Source organism: Calliopsis andreniformis, chromosome 6 (genome assembly GCF_051401765.1).
Source record: "Calliopsis andreniformis isolate RMS-2024a chromosome 6, iyCalAndr_principal, whole genome shotgun sequence".
NCBI lineage: Eukaryota > Metazoa > Arthropoda > Insecta > Hymenoptera > Andrenidae > Calliopsis > Calliopsis andreniformis.
In genome coordinates this window covers 17,897,109-17,915,505 of record NC_135067.1, presented here as the reverse complement: position 1 = coordinate 17,915,505, position 18,397 = coordinate 17,897,109, and the positions used below count along the sequence as shown (strand labels likewise).

The 18,397-nt window shown below is 42.1% G+C and overlaps 2 protein-coding genes across 2 annotated transcripts in view; one reads left to right on the top strand and one right to left on the bottom strand.

The window, feature by feature from the left end:
* Ldd (lipid droplet defective) overlaps positions 1–7,179 on the top strand; it is a 28,359-nt gene extending 21,180 nt beyond the window's left edge. Inside the window, exons 48-49 of the mRNA XM_076381050.1 lie at positions 1,759–2,002; positions 6,911–7,179. Of these exons, the coding sequence (XP_076237165.1) occupies positions 1,759–2,002; positions 6,911–7,036 (370 nt within the window). The 3' untranslated portion in view covers positions 7,037–7,179. The remainder of the gene's footprint in view (positions 1–1,758; positions 2,003–6,910) is intronic.
* Positions 2,606–18,397, bottom strand: part of LOC143180969 (uncharacterized) — a 46,938-nt gene continuing 31,146 nt past the window's right edge. The window contains exon 5 of the mRNA XM_076381067.1: positions 2,606–2,783. The gene's annotated coding sequence lies outside the window, so the exon portion shown is untranslated. The remainder of the gene's footprint in view (positions 2,784–18,397) is intronic.

Here is an 18,397-nt window from a genome sequence, read left to right as displayed (position 1 = left end):
ATTCTCCCCACCGCTCCTCAGATAACCATCTCGTTTCACAATTCCCCGCTGAACTGATTGAAAACTTTTTATTCAATATTAATACGCTATTAACAGTCGCTCCAAAACGTTCAATTATTCCGGCCGAATACGCAGGCGGCCGTTGTATGCGGCCGGGATTAATTTTAGCCCGTGCATTTTAATGATGTTGTTTCAACTGATGGATTGTTCGTGTCGGGCTGACCTCTCGAAAGGCTTCCTAGCGAAACTCGTAACACGACAATTTATTCGACGCGCTCCCTCGCCCCCGCCGCCGCTGATTGATTTTTAATTCCATCTGTCGTTTTTCGAACAGCGGTTTCCCTCGCAGCCTGCGCTCCCATCGAGTTTCAGAGTCATGCACGCTCGCAGATTACACGGGGCCATTACGCGAGTCGTATTACCAGTCCTGTCGGATCCATTTTAATGCGCGACCATTCGACTTCCCTTTCGGAAATAACGAGCCTCGCTATAAATATTTAGCCAGTGCAATCCTTTGATGCTAGCCACTCGGGGAGGATGTAGTATGATATGACCCTTTTAGCGTTCGATTTTTTTCTCATCGTCCACTGACATTGAGCACCGAGGAATTTACGATATTTCGAGCACTTGTGCATCCTGCTGGGTGCATCCTATCATCTGCACTGTTGAAGGATGGAAGAGTTTTTATTTTTTTTTTTTGGTTAAAGAAAACAGAGTGTTTTCTTGATGTAGAATCATGGCTTGGATTAATGGAGCTTTAAATATTTGTAGTCTTGTTTATTCAGAGTTAGGTAGACTGCTCGATGTGGTGGCGATAAGGGCACAGTAGAATATTGATTGAGACTTCAACTATAATTTGATAGCGGTCTACCAGAAATAGTCTTAGGTATCGACACTCTGTGTCTAATATTTTAGAATCTCTCCTCACGCTCCGAGGATTACAATGTTGTTCCAAATAACTTTAAGACGTATTGAATACAGCAATAACTCGTACAATTTGAACTATGACCTGTTCTATGAAACTCGATTCTACTCTCTGAGCGTTCTACGTTCGTAGTAAATCTTGAGAAACTATAAGGTGGTTTTCAAAGCAATACAGTACAAGATCTCATCCCTTCCTGCCTCTGGAAAGCGTTTAATCTACTGAAGGGTAGAGCGAAGGGAATTCGTCCAATTGTGGCATTTGACCCGAGCGCTTTGACCATCGGCTGTCTGTCCTGAACCGCCATGCAAATTTACGGAGCGAAGCTGTCGCGCAGCTTGTCCTCTCCCACGGTATAATTTATCGATGCTGATACGTACGCATTGTTGTAAATAAATGCGAATAGACAGATCTATCGAGCAACGCGATTTGTTGTGGATTGCTGACGTTGCTACTTTCGTTTCGACGCAGCTTCTATTTAGTAGAATTCTTCTATTAATAAAAAGTCTGATTGAAAGTTTCAAATTTTCAATTTTTCAAATTTTCAAATTTTCAAATTTTCAAATGTTTAAAATTTCAAAATTTCCAACTTATGAAAATTTCGAATATTCAAACCTTGAGTTTACTCATTTTTAGCTTATGTGTTCCAATTTTCTAAGTTCCAGTTCTTGGAACTCTGTATTTGAATTAATTAGTACCCTTTATCAAACTCGAGACAAATTCTCAGGGAAACTTAGTACGTCGTCATTTTAACTCTTGAAGTGACATAGTACCCGGTCACCAGCTGTCGAAGCTTTCAAGGAACATACTTCCAATGTAGTGCCATTTGTTTGCAGGTTCGGCGAGGGATACGTGGCGTTTCTACGCTTTCGACAGCCAGTATCCTCAATGGACTTGAAAAGAGTCTTGCAGAAATACCTTCCTGAGGCAGTAGTCTCCTCGAGGCAGGCCACAGCAGCTCGTCTGCTGCTGCCGAGAAGCCAGGACATGGCCCTGAGCAGCAGCTTTAATAAGGTGAAACTGATGGCCGAGGAACTCAAAGCCACGGACTATACGCTGACCCAAAGTTCCCTAGATCAGGTTTGTATCGTAAAAGTTTTAGAAGTGTCTGTGAGAGAACAGCTCGCCATCGAACCCTTCGATACAGGAATTTTGCATTGATCAACTTTCCTCCTTATCTTGGGTTAATTCTGAAAACTTTCAACCACTGGGTCGGGGAACGTAAAATGAAGGCTAATGTAGGTTCAAGATTATGTATTATCTAAATTTCAACCATCACTATAGTTCACAAGGGAATTTTAGAAAGTAAAATTGGCTGGAAAATAGAAAGTGTTAGGAAAAAGGGTCTAGCCCTTTAGAATCTTAAATTAGAATCCTAAATTTATATTAAATTAACAGAGAGGGTTATTGACTGAGTCAGTCTCCATTATTAGGTACTTAAACCTAATCTGTAGGGTACAGCCATACATAACTACAGCCCACACAATCTATAAATCATGCATAGACACTACAACCTATAACACACTAAATCGGTCCAACAAATTTACACTTAACACAATCCATGCATAGCTACCTAGAAAATATATAGATACAATATTCGCAAATTCCCCCAAACGCACTCACCTCCTCCAAACACGCGCTTCTCTAATCGTGTTTCACGGAGAACGTCATTCAGGCTTGCATAATATCCCAGAGAACAGAGGCGCCGATCGAGCAGCAAACGTGTAATTCAAGCCGAAGGACGAGCGTCGCCTTTCGCGTCGAGGAAGAAACCGTTGATCGATTCGAGGCAATTATTAGACGTCACGACGACGGTGGCTACTATCGACGTAACGTGACTCGTCACTTCAGCGAAGAATTCCTTCGAAAGGCGGAAAAATAGAAAGTTAGTAGAAGTCCCTGGGGAGGTGTCGGCGACCGCTGCATTAAAATTCTTCCAGCTCGCGGGGGAAGATTAAACGTAGAACGAAAGTAACTCGACCTGGCCTGAATTAAATCGTTCCCAGGGCGTAATTAATTACCAACGAGTTTCGCGCGAGATGCCAGAGTTGTGCAGTCAGACTCGGGCGCGAGAGGGCGAATCAGAAAGCATTTAGGCGGGTTTAGGGAGCAGACGGTACCAAAACCGAGAGTCTGTGCGCGCGAGCGTACAGCTGTAAGACGGAGGATCCATTAATATTCCTCAGGCTAGTTGGGACGTAAACGAGGATCGTCCTTGGTCGAACGGTTGGAGGCAGCGTGCGCTGGCAGTGCATCATCTGCGGGAGACAAGACCATAGTATATTGCGCCACGGTCACCCGGAACTTCATCGATTCCCGTTTGATTCGGAACGTTTGTTCGGCTCTGTACTTCCGTAGCCATTGTATTAACACTTTTGCTCCGGTGGCTGCAAGTGTCTCGCTTGAAATGTGTATTGCTTGAACTTGCGGGTGATTTTTGAACCATTATACAGGGCGTTTCAGAGGTACATGTTAATACTTCAGGAACTGAATATACAAACTGAGTTGGGTATTTCGTCAAGACTGTCATCTGTGGTTGACAACAGTCTTCTAACCATAAAAATGATTGAAATGGTATGCCTTCGTTTTATTAGGACAAGTATCCCTTGACCTAGTGGGTGGGTCATGGGTCACCCATATGTTAAAGTGATATAGTTGACAGCGTAGGAAGAGTTTGAGAGCTCTGAAATTATACACTAAACCTGGCCGAAAGAAAACGACGACATTGACAAGTTTAATCGTCCAAATCTTACAAATTTATTTCCCATTAGCAATGAAGCACATTGATCCACATCACAGTCAGATCAGCATTTAAACAGCTTAGAGCAGAGCGATTACGAGTTTCGTTTCAGAATAAGCACAAGACTTCATGGGTGTAGGCACTTCTGCTCGATAGAATCACGCCTGCATCGTTTGTTCGTGTTCCGTCTTCCTTAATGGAGATAAGATTTCGTGTGCATGAGGCTGTCACAGAATCCTCTGATCTGGTTATGTTTACCCATATACAAAGCTCATTCCCAGAGATTAACTCGGTTTAGAGGTTGCTCCTCCTTAGCTGTATTTGCTCCTTTTTCATAGGTCGACTTTAAACTCGAGCTTAATAATCAAATAGGAAAACTTCGAGGCACTTAATTAATTGTTATGGACTAAAGGAAGTCTGAGGTGTCATTTTTAGGGAGTTACTTCTCTTCTGAGTTTTATCTGCAGAGATTTAATTAACTGCTCCTATATAGAGGGACACTGAACGAAGGGCAATGTTGAACAGGTCCCTCATTTCCTGTATAACGTTATCGATGATAGGCGAGACAATGCATCGACAACCGACGAGATAATTAAAGGAAAATAGAAAGAGGACCGGAGTTGCTCTCGCGGGAACAACGAACGATTTCACTGCTCTCTGGCAGCGCGGAATATTAACGAAGCAGTCAACGATACGGCCGAATAATAATTCGATATCGCTCGGAAATTGTAAAAGCAGCTGAATAATCGGGGACCTGTTATTCTACGCGTGGTCAGCTTGCGTTGTTGTTTGTATACTGAGCGCGAGCCGAATCTATAATGTAAGCAATATTTTACTATTTGCTCGTGCAGGGTTCTTCATATTTTCTTAAAAGATTTAACAATTTTTAAATTTCAAATATTTGAACATTCATATATTCAAATTTTTTAATTTAAGCTTTCAAATATTCAAATATCCAAATTTAAAAAGCAAAAGATTAAACAAAACTCAATTTATGTGAACCATAAATTTACGATCATCCAATCATCGCATCGAATAAAATATCGAGGCAAAGGCCCCTCCACAAAAACATTCAAAATCACTGTGGAATAATTGCAGCGCTACCTCGTAAGCCGCCGAGGGAACATAAATCATAAATTCGACTTTCAGCGCTGGCGAGATCGTCCAAGACAGATATGTAGATTTCCCAATGCCGAAAGTGCAGGGTGGCTTCTTTTCTACCCATTTTTCAGTGTCTGTCCAATGGAACAGACTCACGAACCGAACGGATTCCTCGGACAAAGGAACGAAATTGAAAGGGAATCCTTTAGAGGAGTGTCCGATCGGAAGTCATGTACAGGCAGGATACGTTATCGATGAGAGGTGATCAAATGAATGTCCGAGGAGAAAGTGATGCCCTCGGCCTTTACGTTTGCTACGTGTGCCTCGAGAGCCCTCGACGATCATTTTCATCGCCCGCATAATTCGGTTTACGTTCGCAAACTGCTCCTAGGGAAATTGTTCGCGCCATCGTTGCCAAAGGCGCTTACGAAACACCGAGATCCGCGAGCACCCTTTAATATAATATCTTCGCGAACTAAGTTCCCCTGAATTAAGGCCAGCGTACGTACGGTGTAACTTGGCGCGCGGTGATGATTCAAATGTATCTCGGGACGTGTTCACCAATTAAGACTAAGTATCGCGGCACCGCGCTCCGACCCTACGAGAACTTCCCTTCTTCCAGCAAAGTAGACGATAATCACGTCGCTGGGTTATTGGCGAACTTCGAGTAAGTCACTGTATCGCGCGGGCTGCGCGCTAAATTTGAATGAAATCGATAACACGAACGTGCGACAGCCTCGATGTAGGTACTGCTAAATGACGTCCTAATCTTGACAGCATTTCCTAGAGTATCGAGAAAGTAGAAATATACAGGCTTCTTAATTACCATCTCAATTAATCTCAAAACCAGAGGATTCACTGATGTCTCGATTCCACGAGTCAGAGATTCAAACAACACAGACTCACTTAGATTCTAGGTTCTCGAAAAAGAGGCAAGTTCAAAACTCAGAAATATCTGCTCGAGAAGAGAACTATTCACGCACACAACGTCGCTGTTTCTCACCTTAAAAATCTGACGAATTGAAAACATCCCCGACGGTGAAATCCTACTTTTCCCCAAAGGATCCTGTAACACGAGTTCAGCTCGGAATCGTCGCGAACAAGTTCACCGTCGCGTGGTTTTTTCCCCTCTCTTGGGTGAGCTTGTATGCAAACCGCGTAAACTCGCGAGACTCTCGAGATTTTTATGGCTTTCGGTCTCGGAGAATGCGTTCCCCGTCCTCAATGTCTCCATCCCGCCGAGTTTTCTTCATGTTTTATTCCCCTTCAGCCTTGGCGCGCACCTTGCCGCGGAGGACGCCGAGAAACGACCGCCTCGTCGCCAATCACCGAAACTTTATGCATCCTCGACGCATGGAGCAGTCGTTGTCCCCCAGAACTTTCACGATTCGCATTTGTAATAATCGCCAATTTAGTCGTTACGATACATTTGACGGTGCCCCGAGGCTGGTTCGCTCGCGGGTATCGTCGATAAATTCCGAGGAAAATTCGCGTCCCATAAAAGTCGCGCGCCGCGATGATTCACGCGACGAAGGGAAAACGCGGAGCGGCTCTGGGAAATTACGCCCTCGCTTCCCTCGCTGTTTAATGCGTTATACGATAGTTGAAAATACTAGGGTGTAAAACACGGAGACAGTTTGCTGCGAACGCGACGTTCCACTGTGGAGGAATTTTTCTATTGCGCGAGTTCGAGTCGGTTGTTTTATGAATTGTGTTTATGTATTAAGGAGTGGGAAAATGAAGAGGACGTGGAAAATTGTTTTAGCGTGATATACCATGGGTGATTTTTAGAAACTAATTTTTGAAGAACCTTGGTCATTTTTGGGAAGGGTAGATAATTAAGGGCGCGAAATTTGAATTATCGAGGGGATGCATAGTTTCACTGTATTTTATTTTTTATTATTTCAGATTTTCTTCGCTACAGTTTTTAGGTTACTTTCTGGAACTGTGTATCCTTTATTTCTGAGTTGCTTTCAAATTCATTACCTTTTTTCATATATTTTTACAAGCCATTCTAATCGCGTTCATTTCCTCAAACGTGTCTCAATTAATGAAACTGTATATTTTCTATGGAGAGATCCAATATGTCATCCTGTTCAGGTGACGAGTACGAGAAAAAGAACTAATAAAAATTGTCTCTGTTACAGGTGCTCGTTAATTTCTCAGAGGAGATGGACAACGAGATCGATGGATCAATTTACACGGAGGGTAGCAGGAACAACGTTTCCAGCGTCTATTCCAGCCACGATACTATACTCATGGAAACGTTCTGATCGGTTTCACGTGTTATTTCGAGTTATCGTTAATCGATCGTTGCCGTTTCCTAATTCATATTTAATTCAAGCCTCGCGCAGTTGGCACGTGGATTGCGCTGGCCTCTGTGATAGCTTTATTATTCCCCTTTACCTAACGCCACGTTGGACGTTGGAGGCTTGCAACTGCCTACCAATTTCACGGATAACAGTCCTCCATTTTGTACAAAGTTCTTCTCTTTTGATAATTCTCGCACAATGTTTTATAAATATTTGACGCTCCGTGGAAAGCTCATATTGAAATAAGCCCTTGCGTATTAGCAATAGTATTACCTTTTAGTTGCGCTATCTTTCTGATTGTAAGGCATTTCAGATAACAGTTAGTTCCGCGCGAGATAGAACCGGATCGCGTTGCACAGAACGAATGAATCGGGTCAGTTGTTTAAAAATTTCCACGCGGCTCGAGAACATTTATCATCGGATGTTTCCTTACACCGAGTTGACGAGTGTATCGATTGATCGTTAGCTATTTACACAAGGTTCAACTTCTTATTTTACTAATTAGATGTAGTTAAGATTTTCATGGTGCAAGATTATGGATGTACGATTTCAGAGTTCCTTTTCAACAGAACAGTAATTTTAACAAATTTCTGTGACGAATTTCGGTGGTCTTAGTGATCGATTCGTTGATCAATTTTCAGTATCAGAAAGTTTGTATCGAATGTTAGGAAGCTGATCGAATAAATAAAAGTTTGTACGTTAATTGTTACAGTAAGATGTAATCGATGTTATTACAGGTGCATCGATGCCGTAATACTTGCATCTTTCGAGTGTTTTATCGATTCTACCAGCGAAGTCCAAGACCATTTTACATTCGACATATGAAGCGAAAGAACATTCTCCTCTTGCGATATGCCTCGATTACGGAGCCTTATCGCCCCGTATCAGTTACGTGATTCATCCAGCCGTTGATATCGACGTTCGCGCTGGAACGTGGCCACAGAACCGCGTGGAATTCGAGCACACGTGACTCGTCAGTTCACCGTGGAAAAATGTGCTCTAACACGATAATCAATTATTGTTCACCACCAGAGATGACCGTAACGCGTGTCGACTCATTTTTTTTCCCTGGTAAATTATACTGGTGGTCAGTGAATTTTCTCCTGTCATCAGTCAATGCTCGTTCACGTGTTACAAATGTGGGTGAAAAATGTTGCAGACCAACTACACATTAACAATATATTTCCCTAATGTTTCCATAAATAACACTGATTACAGTTAAATAGAAGGCTAGTCGGTCTAACAAGATATAAATTATCTAGCAATAAGTATAACTAGAGAACTAGATTGAGTACTTTGCTAAAACGAGATCGAAGTATGGAAAATGATAAATGAGAAGTGCTGCTCTTAAGAATGCTACCCTAGGTTTCAAGAGAGAAAAGGAAGACTAGAAACTTTAGATTATTAGATGAATAATCCTGGTTCTGTACGAATGTCTTTGGAAGAGGAAGGGTGGTGATGGTAAGCTATTTTGGACGAAGCTGTTACGAAAGGGGAAGCCTAATAACTACTAAAATATCAGCAGCAAGTTGGTTATTCAACACATGTTGGATACTAAGAATTCGACAAAAATTCGTGTATGTAAACGTGAAAAATAACCATCCCCAAATGGCACCTCATCCACCAGATTCACTGATACACCAGCTCGAGCTGAGCAGCTCGAATCGACGAAATTTCCGTAGAAGCCAGTGAAATAATCGAGTCGTCATAAGGAGGAAGGAAGACGCCTCAGTTGTTCTCGTGGATGGGATTTCCAGGGGAGATATTACGGTCGCAGACTCTACTTCCTCCCTTTTTCCTTCTACTTGGGACGGAAGGTACAATCTCTAGATTAAGAGGCAGGAAGGTGTCCTCCTTTGTTCGTGTTCACGTTACAACACAGAGCCAGCAATTAGTCGTCGATACTTGCAGGAATGGGAAAAACGGAGTTATCGAAGCCTAATTAAGGCGGGAGGCGAGATAGTTCGACGTTCATTGAATTCTCCTTATCGATAGAAATGAATTGTCGACATCTATTCTTAAGATCTAGATGGTGTTTGCTGGCACACCTGGAACGTAATCAATTCTGAAATGGTAGCATACGTTAACCCTCGAGTGTGATAGTAGACTCTGACAGAATTAGTGTAGTGGATTCACTGTGACCGTAATTTTCACTCTTGATTTCGTTTCACAGTACCTCTAGTTTCTCATATTTAAATCTAGTTTCCATTTCACTGCTGCAACTAAAAAGTACGCCATCACTGAAGGGTTAAAATTGAAAACTGATAGAGAAGATATACGATAGTCTTCAAAAATTATTAATATTTTCAATACCTGTAAAAGAGCCTATGAATTACATACAGGTCACCCTCAACAAAAGGGCTAAATCGCAAAATTCCTTCATTCTTAAGACCCTTTCATCGTTCACTTTCTCATTTAGCGAATCACGACGGATGAAACTCAGATTTTCTGAGCTGCATCTCGTTAAAAGTCAAACGAGACGAATAAGAATAATCTAAGTCCCCGAAATTCTGTTCGATTCAGGCTCTGTTACACCAACCGCACAGCTACCCCTTAGGCAAACGTCGGATAAACGAAAGAGTGTTGTGGGCGAACGGAAAAAACGAGGAGGACTCGAAAACGATATCCATTACTGGCTCGTAGAGAAATCGTTCCTTCCGCGAGCCTCTCCTCGTTAAATACGAAGCAGTAATTTCGTCGAGCGACAGCCAGTCGTGTCTCCGTCGGCCTCATTATTCTCCCCGCGACCACCCTCCTTTTTATTTATAACGTCGATTATTCGCGGATTTGTACGTACAGCTGCACGATATCATTGCGGTCGGTTCCTCACGGCCGATAAAGCTCGAATTAATGTTCTACAGGTTTTTCAGTGCCGTGGACGATGTCGAGGTATTTGCATTAAAATCGATTCGCCCCAACCCCCTTTTCTCTTTTCCAGCTGGGTTTATAGTTAGGAGAAAAACGCTCGGCTTCGAGAAGAGGTCAGAGACAAGAGAAAAGGGATTAGTAGAAGGGAAAAGGAGGAGGATGAGGACAACTTTCTACACCCTTTTCTTCTCGTATTAAGTCCCCTTTTCTGGGTAATTCTCTTTTCGAGTTACGAGGGAGTACATGCCAATACCCATTTAAGGGAATATATTCTCAGTAGTATATGAAGTAATAATTAAACCTGCTATGTAGGCTTTAAACCTAGAGCTACAACGAAATGTAAGTAGCATTTTAATTCTGAAACAATACCTTCCTCCGAATAAATTTTCTTCCACTCTAATTTTCCTCTGCCTCACGATTCACAGACAAACTACAGTGCTTCGCTTCTGGGCCATTCATTATTAATCAAACACCTATTAAGTCCGACATTTCCAGCTACGTGATACGATCAGCTACTTAACGGCAGGAATTAGCGAGTATGCTAAGGGGCACTCTCACCCCCTGAATCGCCTACGTGATAGGACTTCGAGGATCCAACCGAAAAGAACTTCGAAGGGAAAGAAAAGAAGACAGGGATAAAGCCTCGTCGATTTCTCTCGATACAAGCTAGACACGTTACTGGCCATGTCTGGTGCCAACCTGCGCGAAGAATGGAAAATTAAGCAGATTGATTTTGTATTAATCTTTCAGGAAGAACGCTAAGCGGAATTTTACGCGACTGTTCTGGGATTTGCATCAGAATGAACTCTATTCATCGATGGCCGCGAGCACGGCAGGGTTTTTAATTTCCGCGATCGATCGAGTTGAACCAGAGGAGATCGAAGACTGGAAAGGCGATTCGTGTCGCGTTCTATTGACCAAACGAGGCGTTATCAAAGTCGAGAAGCAATAAAACCTCGATCGATCATGTTTCCCTCGATCTCTTTGTCCTTCGAATCGATAGAGCGACACGGAAGCGCGATCGTTTCGAACGGAACCGAAAATAATATTCCATGGAGAGTGTAACTATCACGCTGCATTTCGACGGTTGATAATTAAAATGAAATTGCACACGTCGCGCTTCGTGGTACAATCATCATGTTAAATAACGCGTTGGGCAACGTATTATTAGCGGGCGTTATTAATAATTCAATAAACTGATAATTCAGGAAATTATTATTCTCTACCTGATATAAAATGCTTCGAAACGGTTACAGTCGAGCTTTTGCGTTTTGATCAGAACGGTAATGAATTGTTTAATTTTACTGGGTATCGATCCAAGTTCCACAGCTACCTACATGAAATGTTGAACTTTCTGCGTTTTCGATGTCCAATTATTACCGTAGAGATTATCAAAAGTACAGCGACGCGAGTAATAATTATTATTCCAGACTTATGTCCTTATTTATGTATTTTATAAATTAACTTCTCTTAATTTATTTATGATAAGTACACTTAATTTTATTAGGAGTGACTGGTTTTAATTATAGATTTTAGCAGAGAACTGATAATAATGGCAATTTGGCTCTTTTATAATTGACTTACTCTTAGCTTGATTTTCGCTTTTCCAAATCTTTTCTTCTGTTAAGAGTACGGTGACACATTCTAGCACACATGGTCACTTAAATAAGTGACCGCCCTGTCTCATTTTCCATTTTGGGAAAGACACACCCTGATTCGAGTCTGATAAAAAAACTTTGAGTCACATGCATTCCATAAAGTCATATATCTTCTGGATTGAATTTAGTTACTTAATTTAGAAAAAATAAATTGCCATTATTGGAAAGCAAAAGGCCTAAAATTTTCTGGAATTATGCCTTTGCACGCTTCGGAAGTTTATTTAATAACTAATGATTAGACTCCCTTTGTCATTCCTTCAGTTTACTGTCTCTTTATCCCCGTCCTAAGTAGTTTAAACGATAATTGCCGTTTACATTATGCTATTCAAGCCACGACTAACAAGTGATTAAAGTTATTTTACCGAGCATGGTTGGATTCATAGCCAGCAATTACAGTTTCATTGAGTCCCCGAGTATTTCCGTGTCTGCGTCAGAAAGGAGCCGCTCACTCCGATAAAATTGGATCCCTTAATCTTTCAACTTCGTCGAGGCCCCTTAATGGCTCTTTAGTTTCAAACTAGCGCGCCAGTGGAATAGACGAATTATCCGTCGTTCTTAACGACCACAGACAGAATGATGGATCGATGATCGGTGTCGCTTGACTACGTGTCGTAACGATATCAATTTGCCATCAATTTACATGTAATCGATGCAAGGGATACCGGCTAAGGCGCCGCGGAGACGGGACGCATCTCTTCGGTAAACGGAACTTCGAAACTTGGCGAACGACGTGGCGCAACGCCTACAAAATGAATCGTTCTTTAACAAAATTTTGGTACACGCTTCGTTTCCATGGCAGAAGTCCCCAAGTTTCCTGGGTTTCTTCGTGGTAGAGCTCAAACTGACGCTGGGATTCTCTGAACTTAAAGAAGAAATTTTTCATCAATTGAAAAGACCAACTTTCTCTTTAAGAGTGGGATCTAGATAGCTAGGAATTCTAAATATTGAATTATAGAATAGACTGAGAGTTCAGGATTATTATAGAAGCCCATGAAATGGAATTCTAAGCATAGCTAATTAGTCGTAAATAAATCTTTAAATTTTATCTCCTTTTCAGTAGATATAGTGTTACAATGTAAAATAAGTTACTGTAGATTACAGAAAATCCCTCACCTTTTAGTTCTATTATTTTTCACGCTCTCTAAATTATGTTTGAACACCCTCGCCGATTTCACAATCACTTCAAACTTTTCTGGATTCCCCTTCTCAAAAATGTCTGCTCTTCTTCGATACCTTTCCACCAAATGTTCTAAAATCTTCGTAAAAGAGCTGTCGTTGTCCGAAACGACGTATCACACGAACGTTCTCCACCAACAGGAAGCTCAAATTCGGGTAACCGAGCGAATCGGAAAATCCGCTACGTACCACAGCTTCCGCTAAACTTGGAAACAACTGCTGTCATTTGCAGATGCGCGCACCGAGGGCGTCCATGGAATATGCATCCTTACTTTGGGGGAAGTGCGAGGAAGTATGCTGCGTAGGCAGTCTGCGTATTTTCGAGAACTTCACGGGTACCATTAGATCCTGGAGAAGGAGAACCTCGAGTCGTTATACGTAGAAACGTGTATTTCTTGAGAATCGACTCGTTTATCGGGAAAGATTGGTTTCGTTTAACCCTCAGCGGCTTTGGAGCGGATCGATCGATCAATTAGAGCGTTTGACGAAACAAATGTTCTTTGAAACGCGAGAGAATCTCGCGAGAGAACTATCCATTACGAGGATAGGAACAATTTAGACCAATAAGTCTCTGACAGCGTACTTGCTTGATTATTTGGTGCGAGGGAAATAAGTGAGTACGAGGATCCTTGGAAATTAGTGGTGAAGGACGTGTTATCGACTTGTGTAGGAATGATAGTATACAGAGAATTGAAATTATAGAGCTTCAATTATGAGAGCTTACAATATCCTCGTTAGTTTCAGCCTTTTGGTATTCTTGTTCAGTGACTTTGTTTGTCTTTTCCATTATTAGGTCTCAAGTCACTATTCGACTGTATTTTGCTTTCGCAAACAATTAGGAAACTAGTGTATTCATTTGATTACACGCTGGAGAGATCAGAATAATATCGAACCAAAATACTCATCAGCATAGGAGCGTAATAGTCACTCCAGGAAGCTCAGAAGAGTATGCAAATCAGTCCGAACTTCAGAGTCGAGTGACGCAGTGTTTGAACAACATATTCGCCCAAGCGACACGAGGAAACTCTTAAATTCGATTGGAAACATTTGCCTCCAGTATTTAGTTACCACGGCTGGGTACACTATGCAGCCATTAGTCAACATCCAGGTGTAACTGATGCGTTCGTAGGAAGGTCGTGACGCGACACGAGGTCGTTCCGCTGAACGTTGATCCCCTATCGTCCCTCGAGCACCTCCTCGAAGATATCCCTCTTCGGGGGTAACTTGGACCGAGGACTCGAGGGAGTTAATCTCCAAAGGGTCGTTCCTTCAGTCGGCGGCTAGCGTGAGTGTTCGAGATACCGCGGCGAGTCGATTCAGCGATCTCTTGGAAACCGATTCCTCGGTGGCGTGGAACTGTCGATGCGGAGGATGCGTCGTCCATGTCGATGGTTCGACTGTGATCCGTGTAAACGGCTGTCGAGGACTTTTCGACGCGTGGAATCAATTCGGTTGTCGGTGTAATTTCCGTGAAAAAATTGCTGACAAGCGCCGCAGTGGATCGCGTTGCACGCTCCAGTCCCGTGGTTTATCGATCTCTCTGTCGATGTTTAACGGTTAACCGCTCGTTCATCGCTCGAAAATCGGAGGGACTTCCTTTCCTTCGTTTTCCCGATGCTCGGTGTTATCTGATAACACGGCAGACTTGATGGTGCTAGTACGAACCGATTATCGCGACGCTGCGAACACGGTCTTCCGTTGTGTAGGTATTGGTTTGCTACTTCAAATACTGAAACGTTCGAATTTACACGTTTCTAAATCTTCAAAGTTTTATAATTCAAATATTCAAATATTCAAATATTCAAATATTCAAATATTCAAATATTCAAACATTCAAATATTCAAATATTCTGAAAACAGCTCACCAATTCAAATACCCTCATTTTCCAAATATTCAAATGATTAAATTCTCACACCATTCAAATCATCTAATTTGCAAGATCTCTTAAAAATAACTCCATCCATAAACTGCTCCACTCGATTCTCTGACCTTCAAAGTCCATCGAAGAAACGATTAAGTAAATGGATGAGCCCCCAACTAAGGGCAATTACATTACCTTCACCCCCTATCCAGAGGAAATGGACGTCATTTGAGCGGCAGATAAAGGTCGACGAAATTGTGTATGGTCAGTGGACAAGTCTAAATGAAAATTATGGCGACGGAATCACTAGCCTGCTCGAATAATTCATAGGGAACGAAACGAGAATAAACGTGACGTCTTGCGCAATAGGCGAGGAGGCAGAGGGTGCGGGGGCGTGCAACGACATCCCCATTACTATCGGAAATTGAAACGGGTCGAATTTATTCGGTCACCTTCGCCTCCCCTGTCGTAGATTCTCGTTTAACTTTTCGACTTTCCTTTCGTGGAACGAAAATATTGTCCCTGATCTTGGAACACGCCATCGACCTGTGCCAAGGAAAATTGTTAGGATACGCGACTGAGCTTATACGAGGCCATGATCGTCGCTTTTCGAAGAACCTGTTTGGAATATCACGTAGATAGATAGAGATCGAATACCAACATCTAAGTACCTAAGATCTAAGGAACGTTTCTTGTTTCACTTGACGCAGAAGGTAAGAAAAGAGGTAACGAGAGATACTGATTTCTGGCAGTTCGGGGAAAATAGTTTCCCGACGCTGGAAACTTTCCTTGCGCCATCGAACTTGATTCACCCACCGAACCCATCGACCAATCTTCCGAACTTCTGCTCTGGTCCAGTTTCTTCTACTCGAGAGATCGTTAAAGCTCTGCAACTTCCACAATTCTATTCAATATAAATATTTGAATTCAGCTTTCCGCAATTATTGCAACTCGTGCTCGGACCCAGTCAGTTCGCTGGAAATATTTCAATTTAGGTCATGTCAGTGTCACTCCGATTCTACCATGGTTCCCTGGAAATATTCCACTTTGGTTCAGTTGCAAACCAATTCAATCAGTTACAATTCAACTTCTTGCTCCAGGGTGGATTGAATTCGATTTTACGACCATCTCAATGATGAGTATTTTACTCTAAATAATTGTCCTGTATGTATTTTATGATTGCGATAGAGTTCCAATTGATTTCAATGTAGTACTTTTTATAATGGCCCTTTTAAATTTATTTTTGCATTGGAGGAGGCTCTATTTCTTCTTGGACCCAAACTTAGGTATAACACCCACACAATATTTTATAATAATATCAAATTATACAGAATATCTGTATCAACGAACTTATAACGAGAGAATACTATGTTTTTATAAATCTTACAATAATCGTGCCCCAATGAAAAATCATTCACCAAAGATTCTATCACAAGTGGTCGATTCTATCATAAATCGTGCTTCGCTTTAGACAGGGGTTAGCAATGTCCCAAACAAATAGGATAGCATTTGCCTCAGATGAGCCGCCGATTTTCAATTACCAAAATCTTGGCGCCTCCCCAGTGAAGGATTCGATCTTTCCCCGTCGCGAGTCGACGTCGTGGAAGTTCCAGGATCTCGCGGGATCTTCCCTTCGGCGCTCGTGTAATTTGCATACGATTAATCTTGATCAGCGCACCACCCTCCACGCGCTCGTCTTCGTCGTCGAAGCGACGGGAACCAGGTTAAACGGCGAACACCTCCCGGGCCTCATGATGGATCGTTACGTTTGCTTATTCAGGTTACCGCAGGACGAATTCGCCTACTAGAATCGATTTAATTAGAGACACTTTTCGGACCCTGAGAGACATCGAATACAAATTTCGAGATAGACGATTTGCTTCAAGATGGAATCTGGTTTTTATAGATCACTGTTAGTCTTTGAGTAGTGTCTCACTCAGTTTTTATCCAGTCTTTTTATTGGTAATCCAAAATAATTACAGTGTAACTGAGTTATTTAGTTGGGAACTGGCGCAAAACACTTCCCTTAGCTTCGTGCCAAATTAACTCGTGTTATCGATTGGTAAGAGCTAGTCAAAAATTGATAATAAATTGTGGAATGCGTACCCTGTTATTATTTTCAAAATTTATTAGCATTAAAAAAATTTTGGACTCACGCCATTTGATAATTAAGAGGCTCAACTGGACTACCAGTTCAGCAGGAGGTTAAACTCTGCTCTATATTTAAACGACGATAGATTCGCGTCAAGGATTAGATAGGGAACACCAGAGCCGAAGTAGAATAGTGTGTCAAGGATTAATCAAAGCTTAGAATATTTTCTTAGGAGTATATTCTGGTACTTTTTAAATAGAAATTATAGAATTCTAATTTCCTGCAGACTCAATCATCGGATGGTAAGGTACACAGTAATTGCATCAGAAACGGCGACGTCTTTTTGGCAACGTAACCCCAGTTCTCCAAGATTTCATATGCAACGATGCAAATTTGATTGGCATACATTACGAACTCAGCTCGCCTGTCATATTTTTACAGCTATCTTGAACACTTAGTTCCTAGTCACTCAACAGCGGCGTGACTTTGGACCTCTATCATCTCATATGCAAATTATTCAGATCTTGGTCATTGAATTAGAACCATGTATAAAAATTATATTTTTTAGTTAGAACATTACCTATACGATGAATGGCGAATCTTTGGTTACTTAAATTACTACTAAATATGCGACCAATCAGAATATTTAAAACAGGAAAAAGGCTTATATAGCTATTCTTCTAAAAGCTCGTCAATTCTAGGAAGAATACTTCGCTAATTTTAATATCTTGGACGATTCTATTTTGACAGCTACGAGCCATAAACTCCATCAGAAGCCAAATGGTACCGTATTAAATATAACACTGCTATGAGCGCATATCTATCGACAATTTTGTCTGTCTAAAGGCCCACTACAGACTGAACAATCCTTTTCCTATCCAAAGCATAAAAAGAAAAACAACACTACAACACTATCGCTCTCAAACTGTCGCTAGGTTTCCGCTTAGCCTAAGAGACAAAGTAACAAATATGAGTCAGTAGACACCTAGACAGACTGTTGTCGCGCAACCTGAACGCGCGACTCTGGCAAGGATGCCCGACGAAATTAGCCGCGGTTTTATCGTCGGCAACAGGCGGATCAAACTGGTTCGCGGAGAATCCCGTCGATGTAGAATCGCGACTTTCGAAAGGAACCCCTTGGCTGCCAAGTCAGCCAAGCATCGAGTGTCTCCAAACGGAACCAGCGATATTCGAATAAAATTGATCGTCAATTATATTAGTGGTGGCCCCTTAAGTAGAATGAGATTGAATCAGACGTCGACGATCTATTCCTGCGCCGCGTGATGGATCGTCTTGCTTACGCGTCGGGGTTACCCCGAGACACATTCGCCGAGTGGATCTAATTAGACAGTCCTCCCTTCGTCACAGGGGCGGGCTAAGGGGACTGATTGAATTGCTCTCCGCGGATTTCTGCGGAAACCAATGGTACTGTGCAATATTCGAGCGGACGCGACGCTGCTCTGATGAAGACGTGTTCCAATCAGTCGGAACGGTTCACGCAGCTCTCGCTCTGATCGGCAATTTCTTGCAATGTGTGTCGATTAGAGAGCTGCTTCTCTGGATTATGAGACGGTGAATAGTTGGGATAGGGATCCATTTTCTGCCTTGGTATTCGTGGGGAATGATGAAATTCTCTGGTCTTGGATATTTGATTCGTGGAGATATA